We start from the raw sequence: 18,335 nt of genomic DNA, 5'->3' as shown, positions 1-18,335 counted from the left end.
TCCTCTTGGTCAATCTTTCCTCACTCGTCCTCTCCATGTGCCCAAACCACTTCAAAACACCCTCTTCTGCTCTCTCAACCACGCTCTTTTTATTTCCACACATCTCTCTTACCCTTACGTTACTTACTCGATCAAACCACCTCACACCACACATTGTCCTCAAACATCTCATTTCCAGCACATCCATCCTCCTGCGCACAACTCTATCCATAGCCCACGCCTCGCAACCATACAACATTGTTGGAACCACTATTCCTTCAAACATACCCATTTTTGCTTTCCGAGATAATGTTCTCGACTTCCACACATTCTTCAAGGCCCCCAGAATTTTCGCCCCCTCCCCCACCCTATGATCCACTTCCGCTTCCATGGTTCCATCCGCTGCCAGATCCACTCCCAGATATCTAAAACACTTTCCTCTCTTCCCACATGTACACATGCCTTACATCTTCGATAAAAACTTTTCACTGCTTCTAACAACTTGCCTCCCACACCATATATTCTTAATGCCTTCCACAGAGCATCTCTATCAACTCTATCACATGCCTTCTCCAGGTCCATAAATGCTACATACAAATCCATTTGCTTTTCTAAGTATTTCTCACATACATTCTTCAAAGCAAACACCTGATCCACACATCCTCTACCACTTCTGAAACCACACTGCTCTTCCCCAATCTCATGCTCTGTACATGCCTTCACCCTCTCAATCAATACCCTCCCATATAATTTACCAATAATACTCAACAAACTTATACCTCTGTAATTTGAGCACTCACTCTTATCCCCTTTGCCTTTGTACAATGGCACTATGCACGCATTCTGCCAATCCTCAGGCACCTCACCATCAGTCATACATTCATTGAATAACCTTACCAACTAGTCAATAATACAGTCACCCCCTTTTTTAATAAATTCCACTGCAATACCATCCAAACCTGCTGCCTTGCTGGCTTTCATCTTCCGCAAAGCTTTTACTACCTCTTCTCTGTTTACCAAATCATTTTCCCTAACCCTCTCACTTTGCACACCACCTCGACCAAAACACCCTATATCTGCCACTCTGTCATTAAACACATTCAACAAACCTTCAAAATGCTCACTCCATCTCCTTCTCACATCACCAATACTTGTTATCACCTCCCCTTTTGCGCCCTTCACTGAATTTCCCATTTGCTCCCTTGTCTTACGCACTTTATTTACCTCCTTCCAGAACATCTTTTTATTCTCCCTAAAATTTAATGATACTCTCTCACCCCAACTCTCATTTGCCCTTTTTTTCACCTCTTGCACCTTTCTCTTGACCTCCTGTCTCTTTCTTTTATACATCTCCCACTCAATTGCATTTTTTCCCTGCAAAAATCGTTCAAATGCCTCTCTCTTCTCTTTCACTAATAATCTTACTTCTTCATCCCACCACTCACTACCCTTTCTAATCAACCCACCTTCCACTCTTCTCATGCCACAAGCATCTTGTGCGCAATCCATCACTGATTCCCTAAATACATCCCATTCCTCCCCCACTCCCCTTACTTCCATTGTTCTCACCTTTTTCCATTCTGTACTCAGTCTCTCCTGGTACTTCCTCACACAAGTCTCCTTCCCAAGCTCACTTACTCTCACCACCTTCTTCACCCCAACATTCACTCTTCTTTTCTGAAAACCCATACAAATCTTCACCTTAGCCTCCACAAGATAATGGTCAGACATCCCTCCAGTTGCACCTCTCAGCATATTAACATCCAAAAGTCTCTCTTTCGCGCGCCTGTCAATTAACACGTAATCCAATAACGCTCTCTGGCCATCTCTCCTAATTACGTATACTTATGTATATCTCGCTTTTTAAACCAGTTTTTCCCAATCACCAGTCCTTTTTCCGCACATAAATCTAAAAGCTCTTCACCATTTCCATTTACAACACTGAACACCCCATGTATACCAATTATTCCCTCAACTGCCACATTACTCATATATATATATATACTTTGTCGCTGTCTCCCGCGTTTGCGAGGTAGCGCAAGAAAACAGACGAAAGAAATGGCCCAACCCACCCCCATACACATGTATCTACATACACGTCCACACACGCAAATATACATACCTATACATCTCATGTACACATATATATACACACACAGACACATACATATATCCCCATGCACAGAATTCACACTGTCTGCCTTTATTCATTCCCATCGCCACCTCGCCACACATGGAATACCATCCCCCTCCCCCCTCATGTGTGCGAGGTAGCGCTAGGAAAAGACAGCAAAGGCCCCATTCGTTCACACTCAGTCTCTAGCTGTCATGCAATAATGCCCGAAACCACAGCTCCCTTTCCACATCCAGGCCCCACACAACTATCCATGGTTTACCCCAGACGCTTCACATGCCCTGATTCAATCCACTGATAGCAAGTCAACACCAGTATACCACATCGATCCAATTCACTCTATTCCTTGCACGCCTTTCACCCTCCTGCATGTTCAGGCCCCGATCACTCAAAGTTTTTTTCACTCCATCTTTCCACCTCCAATTTCGTGTCCCACTTTTCCTCGTGCCCACCACCTCCGACACATATATCCTCTTGGTCAATCTTTCCTCACTCATTCTCTCCATGTGCCCAAACCATTTCAAAACACCCTCTTCTGCTCTCTCAACCACGCTCTTTTTATTTCCACACATCTCTCTTACCCTTACATTATTTACTCGATCAAACCACCTCACACCACACATTGTTCTCAAACATCTCATTCCCAGCACATCCACCCTCCTGCGCACAACTCTATCCATAGCCCACGCCTCGCAACCATACAATATTGTTGGAACCACTATTCCTTCAAACATACCAATTTTTGCTTTCCGAGATAATGTTCTCGACTTCCAAACATTCTTCAAGGCTCCCAGGATTTTCGCCCCCTCCCCCACCCTATGATTCACTTCCGCTTCCATGGTTCCATCCACTGCCAGATCCTTTCCCAGATATCTAAAACACTTTACTTCCTCCAGTTTTTCTCCATTCAAACTTACCTCCCAATTGACTTGACCCTCAACCCTACTGTACCTAATAACCTTGCTCTTATTCACATTTACTCTTAACTTTTTTCTTTCACACACTTTACCAAACTCAGTCACCAGCTTCTGCAGTTTCTCACATGAATCAGCCACCAGCGCTGTATCATCAGCGAACAACAAGTGACTCACTTCCCGAGCTCTCTCATCCACAACAGACTTCATACTTGCCCCTCTTTCCAAAACTCTTGCATTCACCTCCCTAACAACCCCATCCATAAACAAATTAAACAGCCATGGAGACATGACACACCCCTGCCGCAAACCTACATTCACTGAGAACGAATCACTTTCCTCTCCTCCTACACGTACACATGCCTTACATCCTCGACAAAAACTTTTTACTGCTTCTAGCAAATTGCCTCCTACACCATATATTCTTAATACCTTCCACAGAGCATCTCTATCAACTCTATCATATGCCTTCTCCAGATCCATAAACGCTACATACAAATCCATTTGCTTTTCTAAGTATTTCTCACATACATTCTTCAAAGCAAACACCTGATCCACACATCCTCTACCACTTCTGAAACCACACTGCTCTTCCCCAATCTGATGCTCTGTACATGCCTTCACCCTCTCAATCAATACCCTCCCATATAATTTCCCAGGAATACTCAACTAACTTATATCTCTGTAATTTGAGCACTCACTCATATCCCCTTTGCCTTTGTACAATGGCACTATGCACGCATTCTGCCAATCCTCAGGCACCTCACCATGAGTCATACATACATTAGATAACCTTAGCAACCAGTCAACAATACAGTCACCCCCTTTTTTAATAGATTCCACTGCAATACCATCCAAACCTGCTGCCTTGCCGGCTTTCATCTTCCGCAAAGCTTTTACTACCTCTTCTCTGTTTACCAAATCATTTTCCCTAACCCTCTCACTTTGCACACCACCTCGACCAAAGCACCCTGTATCTGCCACTATAACATCAAACACATTTAACAAACCTTCAAGATACTCACTCCATCTCCTTCTCACGTCACCACTACTTGTTATCACCTCCCCATTAGCCCCCTTCACTGAAGTTCCCATTTGCTCCCTTGTCTTATGCACTTTATTTACCTCCCTCTAGAACATCTTTTTTTTCTCCCTAAAATTTACTGATAGTCTTTCACCCCAACTCTCATTTGCCCTCTTTTTCACCTCTTGCACCTTTCTCTTGACCTCCTGTCTCTTTCTTTTATACATCTCCCACTCAATTGCATTTTTTCCCTGCAAAAATCGTCCAAATGCCTCTGTCTTCTCTTTCACTAATATTCTTACTTCTTCAACCCACCACTCACTACCCTTTCTAATCAACTATCCCTGGGGATAGGGGAGAAAGAATACTTCCCTCGTATACCCTGCATGTCGTAGAAGGCGACCAAAAGGGAAGGGAGTGGGTTGCTCAAAATCCTCCCCTCTTGTTTTTTTTTTTTTTCCCCCAAAGAAGTAACAGAGAAGGGGGCCAGATAAGGATATTCCCTCAAAGGCCCAGTCCTCTGTTCTTAACACTACCTCGCTAATGCGGGAAATGGCGAATAGTATGAAAGAAATATATATATATATATATATATATATATATATATATATATATATATCTAGTGACGGGTGATTTGAATGCAAAGGTGAGTAACATGGCAGTTGAGGGAAGAATTGGTATACATGGGGTGTTCAGTGTTGTAAATGGAAATGGTGAAGAGCTTGTAGATTTATGTGCTGAAAAAGGACTGGTGTTTGGGAATACCTGGTTTAAAAAGTGAGATATACATAAGTATACGTATGTAAGTAGGAGCGATGGCCAGAGAGCGTTATTGGATTACGTGTTAATTGACAGGCGCACGAAAGAGAGACTTTTGGATGTTAATGTGCTGAGAGGTGCAACTGGAGGGATGTCTGATCATTATCTTGTGGAGGCTATGGTGAAGATTTGTATGGGTTTTCAGAAAAGAAGAGTGAATGTTGGGGTGAAGAGGGTGGTGAGAGTAAGTGAGCTTGGGAATGAGACTTGTGTGAGGAAGTACCAGGAGAGACTGAGTACAGAATGGAAAAAGGTGAGAATAATGGAAGTAAGGGGAGTGGGGGAGGAATGGGATGTATTTAGGGAATCAGTGATGGATTGCGCAAAAGATGCTTGTGGCATAAGAAGTGTGGGAGGTGGGTTGATTAGAAAGGGTAGTGAGTGGTGGGATGAAGAAGTAAGATTATTAGTGAAAGAGAAGAGAGAGGCATTTGGACGATTTTTGCAGGGAAAAAATGCAATTGAGTGGGAGATGTATAAAAGAAAGAGAGAGGAGGTCAAGAGAAAGGTGCAAGAGGTTAAAAAGAGGGCAAATGAGAGTTGGGGTGAGAGAGTATCATTAAATTTTAGGGAGAATAAAAAGATGTTCTGGAAGGAGGTAAATAAAGTGCGTAAGACAAGGGAGCAAATGGGAACTTCAGTGAAGGGCGCAAAAGGGGAAGTGATAACAAGTAGTGGTGATGTGAGAAGGAGATGGAGTGAGTATTTTGAAGGTTTGTTGACTGTATTTGATGATAGAGTGGCAGATATAGGGTGTTTTGGTCGAGGTGGTGTGCAAAGTGAGAGGGTTAGGGAAAATGATTTGGTAAACAGAGAAGAGTTAGTAAAAGCTTTGCGGAAGATGAAAGCCGGCAAGGCAACAGGTTTGGATGGTATTGCAGTGGAATTTATTAAAAAAGGGGGTGACTGTATTATTGACTGGTTGATAAGGTTATTTAATGTATGTATGACTCATGGTGAGGTGCCTGAGGATTGGCGGAATGCGTGCATAGTGCCATTGTACAAAGGCAAAGGGGATAAGAGTGAGTGCTCAAATTACAGAGGTATAAGTTTGTTGAGTATTCCTGGTGAATTATATGGGAGGGTATTGATTGAGAGGGTGAAGGCATGTACAGAGCATCAGATTGGGGAGGAGCAGTGTGGTTTCAGAAGTGGTAGAGGATGTGTGGATCAGGTGTTTGCTGTGAAGAATGTATGTAAGAAATACTTAGAAAAGCAAATGGATTTGTATGTAGCATTTTTAGGGAGAATAAAAAGATGTTCTGGAAGGAGGTAAATAAAGTGCGTAAGACAAGGGAGCAAATGGGAACTTCAGTGAAGGGCGCAAATGGGGAGGTGATAACAAGTAGTGGTGATGTGAGAAGGAGATGGAGTGAGTGTTTTGAAGGTTTGTTGAATGTGTTTGATGATAGAGTGGCAGATATAGGGTGTTTTGGTTGAGGTGGTGTGCAAAGTGAGAGGGTTAGGGAAAATGATTTGGTAAACAGAGAAGAGGTAGTAAAAGCTTTGCGGAAGATGAAAGCCGGCAAGGCAGCGGGTTTGGATGGTATTGCTGTGGAATTTATTAAATAAGGGGGTGACTGTATTGTTGACTGGTTGGTAAGGTTATTTAATGTATGTATGACTCATGGTGAGGTGCCTGAGGATTGGCAGAATGCGTGCATAGTGCCATTGTACAAAGGCAAAGGGGATAAGAGTGAGTGCTCAAATTACAGAGGTGTAAGTTTGTTGAGTATTCCTGGTAAATTGTATGGGAGGGTATTGATTGAGAGGGTGAAAGCATGTACAGAGCATCAGATTGGGGAAGAGCAGTGTGGTTTCAGAAGTGGTAGAGGATGTGTGGATCAGGTGTTTGCTTTGAAGAATGTATGTGAGAAATACTTAGAAAAGCAAATGGATTTGTATGTAGCATTTATGGATCTGGATAAGGCATATGATAGAGTTGATAGAGATGCTGTGTGGAAGGTATTAAGAATATATGGTGTGGGAGGCAAGTTGTTAGAAGCAGTGAAAAGTTTTTATCGAGGATGTAAGGGATGTGTACGTGTAGGAAGAGAGGAAAGTGATTGGTTCTCAGTGAATGTAGGTTTGCGGCAGGGGTGTGTGATGTCTCCATGGCTGTTTAATTTGTTTATGGATGGGGTTGTTAGGGAGGTGAATGCAAGAATTTTGGAAAGAGGGGCAAGTATGAAGTCTGTTGTGGATGAGAGAGCTTGGGAAGTGAGTCAGTTGTTGTTCGCTGATGATACATCGCTGGTGGCTGATTCATGTGAGAAACTGCAGAAGCTGGTGACTGAGTTTGGTAAAGTGTGTGAAAGAAGAAAGTTAAGAGTAAATGTGAATAAGAGCAAGGTTATTAGGTACAGTAGGGTTGAGGGTCAAGTCAATTGGGAGGTAAGTTTGAATGGAGAAAAACTGGAGGAAGTGAAGTGTTTTAGATATCTGGGAGTGGATCTGGCAGCAGATGGAACCATGGAAGCGGAAGTGGATCATAGGGTGGGGGAGGGGGCGAAAATCCTGGGAGCCTTGAAGAATGTGTGGAAGTCGAGAACATTATCTCGGAAAGCAAAAATGGGTATGTTTGAAGGAATAGTGGTTCCAACAATGTTGTATGGTTGCGAGGCTTGGGCTATGGATAGAGTTGTGCGCAGGAGGGTGGATGTGCTGGAAATGAGATGCTTGAGGACAATGTGTGGTGTGAGGTGGTTTGATCGAGTAAGTAACGTAAGGGTAAGAGAGATGTGTGGAAATAAAAAGAGTGTGGTTGAGAGAGCAGAAGAGGGTGTTTTGAAATGGTTTGGGCACATGGAGAGAATGAGTGATGAAAGATTGACCAAGAGGATATATGTGTCGGAGGTGGAGGGAACGAGGAGAAGTGGGAGACCAAATTGGAGGTGGAAAGATGAAGTGAAAAGGATTTTGAGTGATCGGGGCCTGAACATGCAGGAGGGTGAAAGGCGTGGAAGGAATAGAGTGAATTGGATCGATGTGGTATACTGGGGTTGACGTGCTGTCAGTGGATTGAATCAGGGCATGTGAAGTGTCTGGGGTAAACCATGGAAAGTTGTGTGGGGCCTTGATGTGGAAAGGGAGCTGTGGTTTCGGGCATCATTGCATGACAGTTAGAGACTGAGTGTGAACGAATGGGGCCTTTGTTGTCTTTTCCTAGCGCTACCTCGCACATATGAGGGGGGAGGGGGATGGTATTCCATGTGTGGCGAGGTGGCGATGGGAATGAAAAAAGGCAAACAGTGTGAATTGTGTGCATGGGTATATATGTATGTGTCTGTGTATGTACATTGAGATGTATAGGTATGTATATTTGCGTGTGTGTATATACATGTGTATGGGGGTGGGTTGGGCCATTTCTTTCGTCTGTTTCCTTGCGCTACCTCGCAAATGCGGGAGACAGCGACAAAGCAAAATAATAATAAAAATGATAATAATCAGTTGATATGTAATCTAATAAGTCCCTTTGACTCAGTGCAGTTTGCTGATGATTATGTCAAAAGTATACATGTAACAATTAACATTTTGGTGGGTCTTGATGCCTGTTGGAGATTTATGATTTCTAACAAGTGCTTGAAGGCTGAGGGATTAGTAGCTCAAGAGTCAGGTTTTGGTTTGGTTTTATCTAGGTCATGGACAGCTTCCACCAATGAGAAAGGTGTGACTTCTCAGCTGTTGTGGTTTAATAGATTTTCTGAAACAGCTTTAAAAAACTTTTGGGATTTAGAATCTGTTGATATTTATTCAAAGGAAGCCATTTCTAATGATTTTCCTTCTAATCCTGCTCTGAAAAAGTTTTCTGAGACTGTAGAGTTTAGTGATGGTAGATAGGAAGTTGCTCTACCTTGGAAATCTAATGCTGCTAAAAGTAATCCACAGAATAATGAAAAACTTGTTAGAAAGATATTAGTGGGATTAGATCATAGATTTTAGAAGAATGCTAAGGTGAAGGAGGAGTATGATGCTGTACTGAAGGGTTATGAACAGGAGGGAATAACTGAAGAAGTTCCTTCATTGAGATGGTCAACTTGTACTCTACATACTACCTTCCTCATTGCCGTGTTGTCCAGGAAAGCAGCACCTCTACCAAAGTTAGGCCAGTTTTTTATGCTTCTGCACTTGGCTATAATGGCATTTCTTTGAATTGCTGTCTAGAATCTGGTTCTTCCCTCAACCTGTTCTTGTAGTTCTTCTAAGGTTTAGTAGGTGGAAGGTTGCATTGACAGGGGACATAACAAAAGCATTTCTTCAGATTAAAGTTTGGAAAGAGGACCAAGATGCTCACAGAGTTTTTGGAAGAGTGAAGATAGTGTTTGTTCTATGAGATTTGCTTGGGTCCCCTTTAGAAACAAGAGTAGTCCCTTTCTTTTGAATGCAACTATTAAATATCATCTTAAAACATTTCTTAGTTCTAAAGAAGAATTAACTGATAATCTCCATGTTGATGATTGGTTGTCAGGAACTGATAGTGCTGATGAGGGTTATGCTAAGTTTAATGATGCAAGTTCAGTTTTGGCTAAGGCTGGTATGTCACTCTCATTGGAGTTCAAATTGCAAAACCTTAACTGGCAAATTCTATGAGAATTTAGAACTTGTTGTGCATGAAGCTGTAAAGATCCTTGGTATGTAGTGGTGCTTGGCTCTTGACTGTTTTTCATTTGCTTGTCTAGAAATAGGGACTCGTCAAGAACTTGCACGTACAAAAAGAGCTGTTCTCAGGGTCATTGCTAGATTTTTTTTGATCCTCTTGGTCTCATTAGTCCTTTTGCTATGTCTGCTAAAATTCTCTTTCAAGATGTTTGGAGACTTGGTCTTGCTTGGGATGAGACATTGCCAGAAGAATTACTTCTTAGATTTTAGAAGTGGGTAAAGGGTATCAAAGTTCTTGTCATGAAAAATTCAGTGTTGTTACTTTCCTATTTTTTCATGGAAGTTGCTGACTGCCATAGAACTTCATGCTTCTGGTGATTCCTTTGAGAAAGGGTATGGTGCCTGATATACATGAGAATTCCCTCTAAAGATGGTTCTTTTAAGGTGTCTCCTACTGTGTCCAGAGGAAGGGTATATCTAATCAAAAGAATTTCATTTCCTAGATTGGAACTGCTTGGTGCTTTACTCTGTGTAAAACTGTCTGTGTTTGTAAGGTCTGCCCTTTGCTTGGCTGAAGGTGTACACTGGTATTGTTGGACAGACTCTAAAGTGTTTGTCAAAATAAAGGGAGATCCCAGTAGGTGGAAATTGTTTGTGGCAAATACAGTTACTGAAATTCAGAGGCTTACATCACCTAGTCACTGGCATCAGTGTCCTGGGAAGGACAGTCCTGTAGGTCTTATTTCTAGATGTGAATGTACTGAACATATTGTATCATGTAATCTGTGGCTGAATGGTCCAGCATGGCTGTCTAATTCCTTGACACCCATGCAGCAAGATGAGGTTACATTGCCCATTAATGAAGAGTATTGCCGTATTGCTGTGAAAGTAGAGAAGTTGCTTTTGTGTCTGTGGATCCCTCACCTGTAATGATTGAAATTGCTAGATGGGGTAATTTCTTTAAAGTTTTTCATATTGTTGCTTGGGTAATGAGATTTATCAATCATTGTAGACCTCATTCTGTCAGTTGTTCTGGTCCCTTATCATATTATGAATTAGACAAAGCTAAGTTGTTTTATTATGTTCTTAGATGAAATTATTCTTGTGAGATCATTGCTTTGACACAAGGTAAGCCACTTCATAAAGGTTCTTCTTTAAGTATGCCTGATCCAATTTTAGGTGATGATGGCCTCTTGAGAATGAAAGGTTGGTTAGAATTTAACGATATCAGTTATGAGGGCAAGCATCCAATTATAATTCCTTCAGGTCATGTAGCAAAACTTCTTGTTTGTTTTCAACATGGTTTTCTTACACATGCTGGTATTTCTACTCTCATGTCCACTTTGAGAAGTGATTGTGGGCCTAAGGAAGCTTGCTAAAACTGTGCAGAGAGTGTATAGCTTGTTGGAGACATGATTTTAGAGCAAGCATTCTGCAAGTAGCTTCCCTTCCAGGACTGAGACTCAACTCTGCCCCACCTTTCACTGTAACAGGTCTAGACTATGCAGGGCCTATGTTTTGTGTAAATATGTTATCCAAGAAATTGTATTATTTGCTATTTATGTGTGCTGATGTTTGAGCTGTTCACTTGAAACTGACTGACTCATTGTCTTAGACTGACTGTATGCTTGCTGTTTGTAGGTTTACTGCAAGATGAGGTCTTCCCTCTTTTTTCTATTCTGATAGTGCCAAGACCTTAGTTTGTGTTTCTAATCAAATGCGACAGTGCTTTGTCCCACTAGCCCTTCAGTGGAAATTTATTGTTCCTCATGCTTTTTGGTGGGGAGTCTGATGAGATTGTTTGATTAGATCTGTAAAAGACTTGGCGTTAAGTGTTTGTCAAGATGTGAATTGAAGACTGCTTTCTACAAGGTAGAAGTTTGTGTAAATTCTAGACCCTAATCCTTTGTTGGTGAGAAGCCTGATGCAGCTCATCCCTTGACACCCTTCCATTTTCTATTGGACATACAGCTGGTTTCCAACTTGAAATGATCAAGGACCAATATTGTAGTGTCTGCTAAAGATTTAAGTGTGCCTGAAAATGTGTGCCAGCAAGAACTTGATAAATTTTGGAAATTGTGGATGTATGAGTATGTAACTAACTTAGCCCTTACTATCAAAACCTAGCCCTTACTATCAAAACCTAGCCCTTACTATCAAAGGTTTTGTCTAAATTTGATTTGAAGAAGGGATCTCTTGTATTTGTTAAGGAAGACAGTATTTTTAGACTGTCCTGGCCTCAAGGTGTTATAATATTGACTTACTTCCTGGTAAGGATGATGTAATCAGCAGTGTTAATGTTAAAACTTTTAAGGGAGTTAATTGTAAGCCCGTGCAAAGATTACATGATCTTGAGATGTAACTACAGAGGATAGTGAATCTCAGGTTGTTGATGTCACTTCTACATCTGTTGAAGCTGCAAATGATATAAATGACACAGCCTGTTGTACATCCTACAGTGTATCATTCTTGTAGGGGATTTGAGGTAAAGGCTCCTGTGAAACTGGGTTTATGATTGTTCTTGATGTGTAACTGAAGTGTTTGTATGATTACACTGATGTTTTTATTTTCATTTATTTTTTGCTTCGTCGCTGTCTCCCGCGTTCGTAAGGTAGCGCAAGGAAACAGATGAAAGAATGGCCAACCCACCCACATACACATGTATATACATACATGTCCACACAAGCAAATATACATACCTATACATCTCAACGTATATATATATATATGTATATACACACAGACATATACATATATACACATGTACATAATTCACACTGTCTGCCTTTATTCATTCCCATCGCCACCCCGCCACACATGAAATAACAACCCCTTCCCCCCTTATGTGCGTGAGGTAGCGCTAGGAAAAGACAACGAAGGCCACATTCGTTCACACTCATTCTCTAGCTGTCATGTGATAATGCACCGAAACCACAGCTCCCTTTCCACATCCAGGCCCCACAGAACTTTCCATGGTTTACTCCAGACGCTTCACATGCCCTGGTTCAATCCATTGACATCACGTCGACCCCGGTATACCAGATCGTTCCAATTCACTCTATTCCTTGCACGCCTTTCACCCTCCTGCATGTTCAGGCCTTGATCACTCAAAATCTTTTTCACTCCATCTTTCCACCTCCAATTTGATCTCCCACTTCTCCTCATTCCCTCCACCTCTGACACATATATCCTCTTGGTCAATCTTTCCTCACTCATTCTCTCCATGTGACCAAACCATTTCAAAACACCCTCTTCTGCTCTCTCAACCACACTCTTTTTATTACCACACATCTCTCTTACCCTATTATTACTTACTCGATCAAACCACCTCACACCACATATTGTCCTTAAACATCTCATTTCCAGCACATCCACCCTCCTCTGCACAACTCTATCTATAGCCCATGCCTCGCAACCATATAACATTGTTGGAACCACTATTCCTTCAAACGTACCCATTTTTGCTTTCCGAGATAATGTTCTCAACTTCCACATATTCTTCAACGCTCCCCTCACCCTATGACTCACTTCTGCTTCCATGGTTCCATCCGCTGCCAAATCCACTCCCAGATATCTAAAACATATCACTTCCTCCAGTTTTTCTCCATTCAAACGTACCTCCCAATTGACTTGTCCCTCAAACCTACTGTACCTAATAACCTTACTCTTATTCACATTTACTCTCAGCTTTCTTCTTTCACACACTTTACCAAACTCAGTCACCAGCTTCTGCAGTTTCTCACCCAAATCAGCCACCAGCGCTGTATCATCAGCGAACAACAACTGACTCACTTCCCAAGATCTCTCATCCTCAACAGACTGCATACTTGCCCCTCTTTCTAAAACTCTTGCATTTACCTCCCTAACAACCCCATCCATAAACAAATTAAACAACCATGGAGACATCACACACCCCTGCTGCAAACTGACATTCACTGAGAACCAATCACTTTCCTCTCTTCCTACACGTACACATGCCTTACATCCTCGATAAAAACTTTTCACTGCTTCTAACAACTTGCCTCCTACACCATATATTCTTAATACCTTCCACAGAGCATCTCTATCAGCTCTATCATATGCCTTCTCCAGATCCATAAATGCTACATACAAATCCATTTGCTTTTCTAAGTATTTCTCACATACATTCTTCAAAGCAAACACCTGATCCACACATCCTCTACCACTTCTGAAACCACACTGCTCTTCCCCAGTCTGATGCTCCGTACATGCCTTTTTCCTCTCAATCAATACCTTCCCATATAATTTCCTAGGAATGCTCAACAAACTTATACCTCTGTAATTTGAGTACTCACTTTTATCCCCTTTGCCTTTGTACAATGGCACTATGCAAGCATTCTGCCAATCCTCAGGCACCTCACCATGAATCATACATACATTAGATAACCTTACCAACCAGGTCAACATTACAGTCACCCCCTTTTTAATAAATTCCAATGCAATACCATCCAAACCTGCTGCCTTGCTGGCTTTCATCTTCCGCAAAGCTTTTACTACCTCTTCTCTGTTTACACAGGTATGTTTTTAATTTTGTATATTTTGCACTAGTGCACTTTGTATTTAGGTTTATTCATCCGAGTATAGGAATATCTCACCATACTCTTATGGTGGGGAGGATGTTGGATTTGCATAGTAATCTATAGTTTCTAGGAGTCTATCCTGTAAGCCACATTCTCTTTAGATTTATGTCTTAAGATTTTTCTTGTCATTTTTTCTTTATGTTATTTACATGTGTATTGCAGAAATAAGCGCATGATTTTCGTTATTTTTATTTTCAAACAAAATCTTGATTGGTCAGGGTTCTTATTTTCCACCAGTGTGATTTCTTCGCACTTTATTGGCAGTAAAGTTTCGTTGTCAGTGAGCCACCTGCCTGTCAGTTCCCATCCACCCAGCTCCTGTTGCATGAAGGCTTTGCCGTGTCGGCCTAGACTGCTGCTATCTCATGGGACGAAGTTACTATAACATTTTTGCTTAATCACATATTAAGCATTTAGCAAAGTGGGTTGCATCACTCCTTGTTCCAAGTTTTCTTTTTTAAGTCTGTTTAAAGCTTGGAGGGTTTTTCTGCATGTTGATTTCTCATATATCTCATCTTTCTTTGATTTTCCACTCTCTTAGAATACAGACACTGCTCTATCAAACAGATGTTCTTTGGCTGTACAATTTAGAAATTACATTTTTTGTATGAAACTTGATGAAAGCTAAGATTACCAGAAGAATAAAAGTAGCTTTTCTTTAGTAGAGGAGGATAGGAGTAATAACTAGTACGATGGCTGGGCAGTAACCATCAAAACTGAATATTTTGTGAAATTTACAAGGGCAATTTGAGGAAGTAAAAATGAATGATATGCATATTATAGGACAGCAAACTTGTGAAAAAGATGTGTGCATTGAAGAAGTCACTTAAGTCTTTGGTTAAGAATAGGGTTTGTTATGAGGGTATAGCTGTGCAGCAGAAACGATGATGGAAGAGGTTTGGAGATGACAGTATTGTTGAAAGTATGAGATGGAATCTTAGACCATAGAATAGATTTTTTTTTATGTTGAAGGCTCCAGTCATGGACAGAAGTCCTCATCAAGGCTGGACCTTAATTGAAATATAGAGAGAATTATGAAATGGAAAAAGAAAAGGCAAGGGAAAGTATTTACGAATTTAGGAGGAAGTGAAAAACCTGTTTTTTTGAAGTGTATAGAATGTTATTAGTCTGTTTAGAATAAAGGATATGAAGAAGTTATATCATGAGAGTGACTGACAACTCTTCAGCTGGAACATTTTGTTCATGATGGTTTTAGAAACAATGAAGATAAGTCTCACTTAGTAATGTAATGTATTCAGTGAATACTGTGTATGTTTGCTTTATGCTCTGGAGATACCTTTAATTTGGAAAATTGGTTTTCCTTGTTACATTGCATAGAAAGGATGCCTATGAATGTTTTGTAGATCATTATTTACTTGGTTTCCTCTAGATGACTGGAGAAGGAGCAGATAATTGATTTGCTTTTCTATCTTTTGGAAGTATAAATTGGAAAGAGGCTAAATCTTCCCATGACATTTAATGACATTTACTTCCAGGTGCTTTTAGATGTCTTGTAGAAGGGGGTGGAGACATAGCATTCTTGAAACATACAACAGTATGGGAAAATGTCGATGGAAAGCGAAAGGAATGGTGGGCCCGTAACCAGCTTACATCTGATTACCAGCTTGTGTGTCGAGATGGTAGGTATTATTTCATGTTTATGATGAAGTCCAGATATGTTTAGATTTTGCTTTAATGATATTGAAACAAACACTTAGAATTCAGTAGGATTTTCAATGTTGCTGCTGGGACTTGTACACTTACTGGTGTAGAGTTTGTCAGTACCTAAGTGAGGAAGCTCTTGTATGCATCTCATTGTTTGCATAAAGGAAAACTCATCCATGATTTATTGATTTATATATACTTACTCTAGGACCTCTTTCTGAAGGGTTCAGGTATGCAGGACCCTTTTTTCATGGGCTCCTGGAGCTCCAAGACTGTGCTACACTGTTGCTACACCGTTTAGCAAGGATGGGATAGAATCCCTTGGATCGAGAATATTTTTGAAGAAACTGTACTAATAACTATCAATGATACAGGAATGACAAGGGTTGCATTTCACTCTGTGTAATCTTTAGTTGGTGAAGTCTGGTAACCACAGTTATTCATGAAGAGCTTAATACTTTGTTCTAATGATTGCCATATTATGAAATGAAATGTCCAGTACAGACCCAAGTTACCAATAAGGTACTGATGAGATCCTTTAAAGAGTCTTTTTCTTCTAAACATGCTTGAATATCATTTTGGGAGATGAGGAGAAGGAGAAGGAGAAGACAAAGTTGTTTGATGTAAATACCTATTTGTACTGAAAGGAGAGGGAATTTTTACACTCATAGTTCCCTAACTGTTGAACATTCTCAACTGTCATACAACTTTTTAAAATATGAATGTTCTTTGCATTTTACTATGTTTTCATTAATTTTATTCCAGTCATCCACCACTCTTATACAATTAAAAAACTTTATGTCTTTCTTAAGTTTCTAACATGATTTCTAGTCATATCGTCTGGTTGTTCTATCTGTACATTGCTCAAAAAAAAAAATTCAATCATCATTCTTCCAAGATGGGCAAATTTGAAGCCTCTAGCTTTTCCTGTAATTAAGCTCTCTTAATTCATTTGCCATCTTTGTTTCTCTTCTCTGGACCATCTCCATTAGCTGAATTTAAAGCCTGTAGCTTTTCACCATACTTAACCTCTCTTGATTCTGTTACTATCTTTGTAGCCTTTTCTGAACCTTCTCTATTTGCCCTTTGTGCTTCTTTAGATATGGTGAACAAACTATTACTTTTTTTTTTGGTGGGGGGCCTCCAGTCATTGACAAAAGTCCACATCAAGGCTGGGCCTTCATTGAAATATAAAGAGGTTAATGAAAGAGAGAAAGAAGAGATGAGGAAAAGCATTTATGATTTTTGGAGAAGTGTAAAACCTTATTTTTAAAATTCCAAAGCTTCAAAGTGTAGGGAAAGGAACAGTCATAAAAATATCACACCCATGAATTGCCAATGGCCACACAGAAATAATGTGATGCAATGCAGCAGCTTGCTGAGTACTGTGTGGTCTAGCTAAGTGGCAAGCTCTCAGGAGCAGAAAGCAAAGTAGTGCCTATAAAAAGAGAAAGTGAACCAACAGTGCAGTGTAGGGCAAGTGATTTAAGTTTTGAGGTTATCCTGGGAGAGTTGGACCTCTTTTGACTCATTGTGTCAAATAAGGATGCAGTGCAAGAACCACCCCAGATGTGAGAGCAGTACTCTATGCAAGGAGAGGTCAATTCTATGTATAAAGAGAGCAACTGTTTGGAAGAAAAAAAATTGTGACATCTAAACAGGACTCCTGGTTTCTTAGAGGTAAACTGAGCTATTTCCATAATGATAGGTATCCAAAATAGGGAGAAGTTGAGAAGCATATTCTAGTTTTGTCCATATGTAAGTTTTGAACATCTTATCAGATATTTCCTTAGCCATGAACTTGAATGCAGTTCTGATATTTATTAGCAGACAGCTGGTCTCCGTTGCTGTTCTCTTAAGATGGGATTCTGGCAACAGATTAAGATTGCAAGAATGCCATAAACAACCAACAGAAATTGCTTGCTTATATTGTAAGAAAACCTGTCACATCAGCTGTGCCAGCATGAGCCATAACATATGAAAAATATCAGGAGTGCTTTACAAGCAGACAGTGTGTGGTGGCTATGCACTGCAGACACATATCTTATTGCATTTGGAAGTAATGAGGACTGAGGCTGATAAAGAAATATTTTGAAAGGCACTACCTTCACTCTACATCATGTGGAAGAAGTTACACAGCTCTCTCATTGCAGGTTCAAGTGAAAACTCAGAATTGGAAAGTAATGTAATCAAGTGCTTTAGAAAACCTAGTAGACCCTGATACAGCTATAGGGAGAGAGCTTAAATAGGAAGTGTATGTTGAAAATTGAGGTCAGGAAATTGCAACCACAGACATAAGCACTGAAGGTGACAGAAATGATATAGATATGGAAGGGGAGAGAGAGAGAGAGAGAGAGAGAGAGAGAGAGAGAGAGAGAGAGAGAGAGAGAGAGAGAGAGAGAGAGAGATATGGTAAGCACAGATTTGATTAGAGAAATAGACAGGGTCACTGACTTAGGTATGGAAGAAGAAAAATTGGAGACCAGGAAATTCTTAGCAGGTATGGAAGAAGAGAGAGAAAGTAGAGGCCAGGAAATTCCTAGCACAGATATGTGTGCAGAAGGAGACATTAACCCTGACTCAGATATGGAATGAGTTAG

The 18,335-nt window shown here is 40.6% G+C and overlaps 1 protein-coding gene across 2 annotated transcripts in view; it reads left to right on the top strand.

Annotated features, from left to right (window-relative positions):
- Tsf2 (transferrin 2) overlaps positions 1 to 18,335 on the top strand; it is a 245,751-nt gene that overhangs the window by 165,270 nt on the left and 62,146 nt on the right. For both annotated transcript variants that reach the window (XM_071657722.1, XM_071657723.1), the window contains exon 13: positions 15,567 to 15,710. In XM_071657722.1, the coding sequence (XP_071513823.1) occupies positions 15,567 to 15,710 (144 nt within the window). The remainder of the gene's footprint in view (positions 1 to 15,566; positions 15,711 to 18,335) is intronic.

The sequence above is a fragment of the Panulirus ornatus genome, chromosome 65 (genome assembly GCF_036320965.1).
Source record: "Panulirus ornatus isolate Po-2019 chromosome 65, ASM3632096v1, whole genome shotgun sequence".
Taxonomy (NCBI): Eukaryota; Metazoa; Arthropoda; class Malacostraca; order Decapoda; family Palinuridae; genus Panulirus; species Panulirus ornatus.
Note: the sequence above shows the minus strand (reverse complement) of the source record. Positions and strands in the feature narration are given on the sequence as shown.